Source organism: Amphimedon queenslandica, unplaced genomic scaffold (genome assembly GCF_000090795.2).
Source record: "Amphimedon queenslandica unplaced genomic scaffold, v1.1 AMPQUscaffold_13394, whole genome shotgun sequence".
Lineage (NCBI taxonomy): Eukaryota > Metazoa > Porifera > Demospongiae > Haplosclerida > Niphatidae > Amphimedon > Amphimedon queenslandica.
The window spans coordinates 24107-25975 of NW_003546370.1; the positions used below are offsets into that span (position 1 = coordinate 24107).

Genomic DNA, 1869 nt, shown 5'->3' on the forward strand with positions numbered 1-1869 from the left:
TTTTAATGAAAATACTATTAACTTTCATTTCTGTATCTAGTGCAATGCACTTTTCAACCATCAGACAAAAAGTAGAAAAATTGTCATATTGAATGACATAGTGAATAGGAAGCCATCCACTGATTCGGTGTCCATCAATTATATCACAATGCTATTGCATTACAAAGAAATAACATATTGAATTGAGTCCATGGCACTAACCTTTGATGCACGACAAAAAAATACTTTATAAATTGAAAAAAATTTGTTCTTAATGGCATAATACAGTGAACTATGACCATCCTATAATAGGCTATTAATAAAAGAAAAATGCTACAGTATTTACTTTGTCTTCAAGGAATAAATCTGCTCCTTTATCAAGCAGTATAACTACTTCATTTTTATGGTTACCTTCAACAGCATAATGTAATGCTGTTTTTCCAGTAATCTAAAAGTAATACAATGTCAACAAATGAAGTAGCATCATGCAAAAAAACCTCATTTTGGTGATTCAAACAATGTCTAAAATTTTTGTGCTGAAGAAAATAATCAGGTAAAAAACCATAAAATGAACCATAGTGCAAAGGAGTCATACCATTCTAGAAATTATCATTATCAACATACAAAAATTCTGTGAAATCACCTCATCAGGTTCATTTAAAAAATAGTCACTTGCCAATAGCAAATTTACTATATCTTCATCTTTATTAGCTATTGCAATATGCAATGCAGACATTTTACTCTATAAAAAAAACATTGAAACGGCTTGCTTATAATCAATATTGATAGTTATTACTTATGCCTATACCTTGTTTGTCGCTTGAAGAATATTTTTTTCAATAGCTTGCTGTTTTGAAGCCTTAATTATGACTTTAGCAATTTCTGTGTACTTTTTTGATACTGCATACAATAGTGGAGTCATTCCATTCTTTTTCATAATTAATATAATATTAAATTGCAATAACATTAAGTTACCTGCTCATTCTTGCAATTAATTTGAGCCCCTTTATTAATAAGCAATAAACAAATCCATTTTTTTTCATTACAATATTCATCATCTTCCTCTTCTTCAGTTTCATTCATTGCTGCATAATGCAATGCTGAGTTTCCTTTCTGCATGATAATTGAATCATAATTAAATGAAATTGTATCACCTTGCATGCCATATTAACATCCAGTTTTTTGTTTGCAAGTACTAAATCAGTCAGCCTATAGCTATTCATTATTGCAGCATGATGCAAAAGTGTCAAACCATTCTAAATGAGTACATAATTTATTTAGCTTTATCTGATGTATTTACCACATCTTTGACTTTAATGTCAGCTCCTTTCGCATTTAGGTATTCTACCAAATCATAATCTTTATTCATAGCTGCATAGTATAAAGCAGTATATCCATCCTATGCAATTGTATAAAATAAAATTATCTAACTGTAATTGATTACATGACCAACTGATAAAAATAATTGTAATGAAAAATTGAAAAGCATCACTTACTGCATCACAAATTTTTAGATCAGCCCCTCTGTTTAAAAGGAGCTTATAAAAGTGACTTGAAAATTTTAGTCTAATAATAAAGTGCAGAGCTGTTTCATCGATCTGTTAATCAAATATAAATCATAGTAATTTTAAAATAAAACTACACCTTAACTCTTGACATAGGGTCATTTTTAAAACGTTCTTCTTTTTTCTAAAAAAACTGAGTAAAAACGGGAAGTAAATATTACAAAACTAACTGTCATTCTTGCATTTAGGTCTGCATTATAATCCAGTAAAAGTATTAGAATTTCAAATTTTTCCTGACTTACAGCATACTGAAGAGCTGTATGTCCTAGCTATAGTGGAAATGTTAATAAATTTTTTATTAGCACATACACCATGCAATGCAATC

The 1869-nt window shown here is 29.1% G+C and overlaps 1 protein-coding gene across 1 annotated transcript in view; it reads right to left on the reverse strand.

Annotated features, from left to right (window-relative positions):
• Window positions 1–295: 295 nt before the first annotated feature.
• Window positions 296–1869, reverse strand: part of LOC109582238 (ankyrin-3-like) — a 10172-nt gene continuing 8598 nt past the window's right edge. The window contains exons 12-21 of the mRNA XM_019996889.1: window positions 1715–1813; window positions 1624–1668; window positions 1476–1577; window positions 1280–1378; window positions 1134–1235; window positions 955–1092; window positions 788–907; window positions 623–721; window positions 477–578; window positions 296–427 (exon numbers count right to left, since the gene is read on the reverse strand). Coding sequence (XP_019852448.1) covers window positions 296–427; window positions 477–578; window positions 623–721; window positions 788–907; window positions 955–1092; window positions 1134–1235; window positions 1280–1378; window positions 1476–1577; window positions 1624–1668; window positions 1715–1813 — 1038 coding nt within the window. The remainder of the gene's footprint in view (window positions 428–476; window positions 579–622; window positions 722–787; window positions 908–954; window positions 1093–1133; window positions 1236–1279; window positions 1379–1475; window positions 1578–1623; window positions 1669–1714; window positions 1814–1869) is intronic.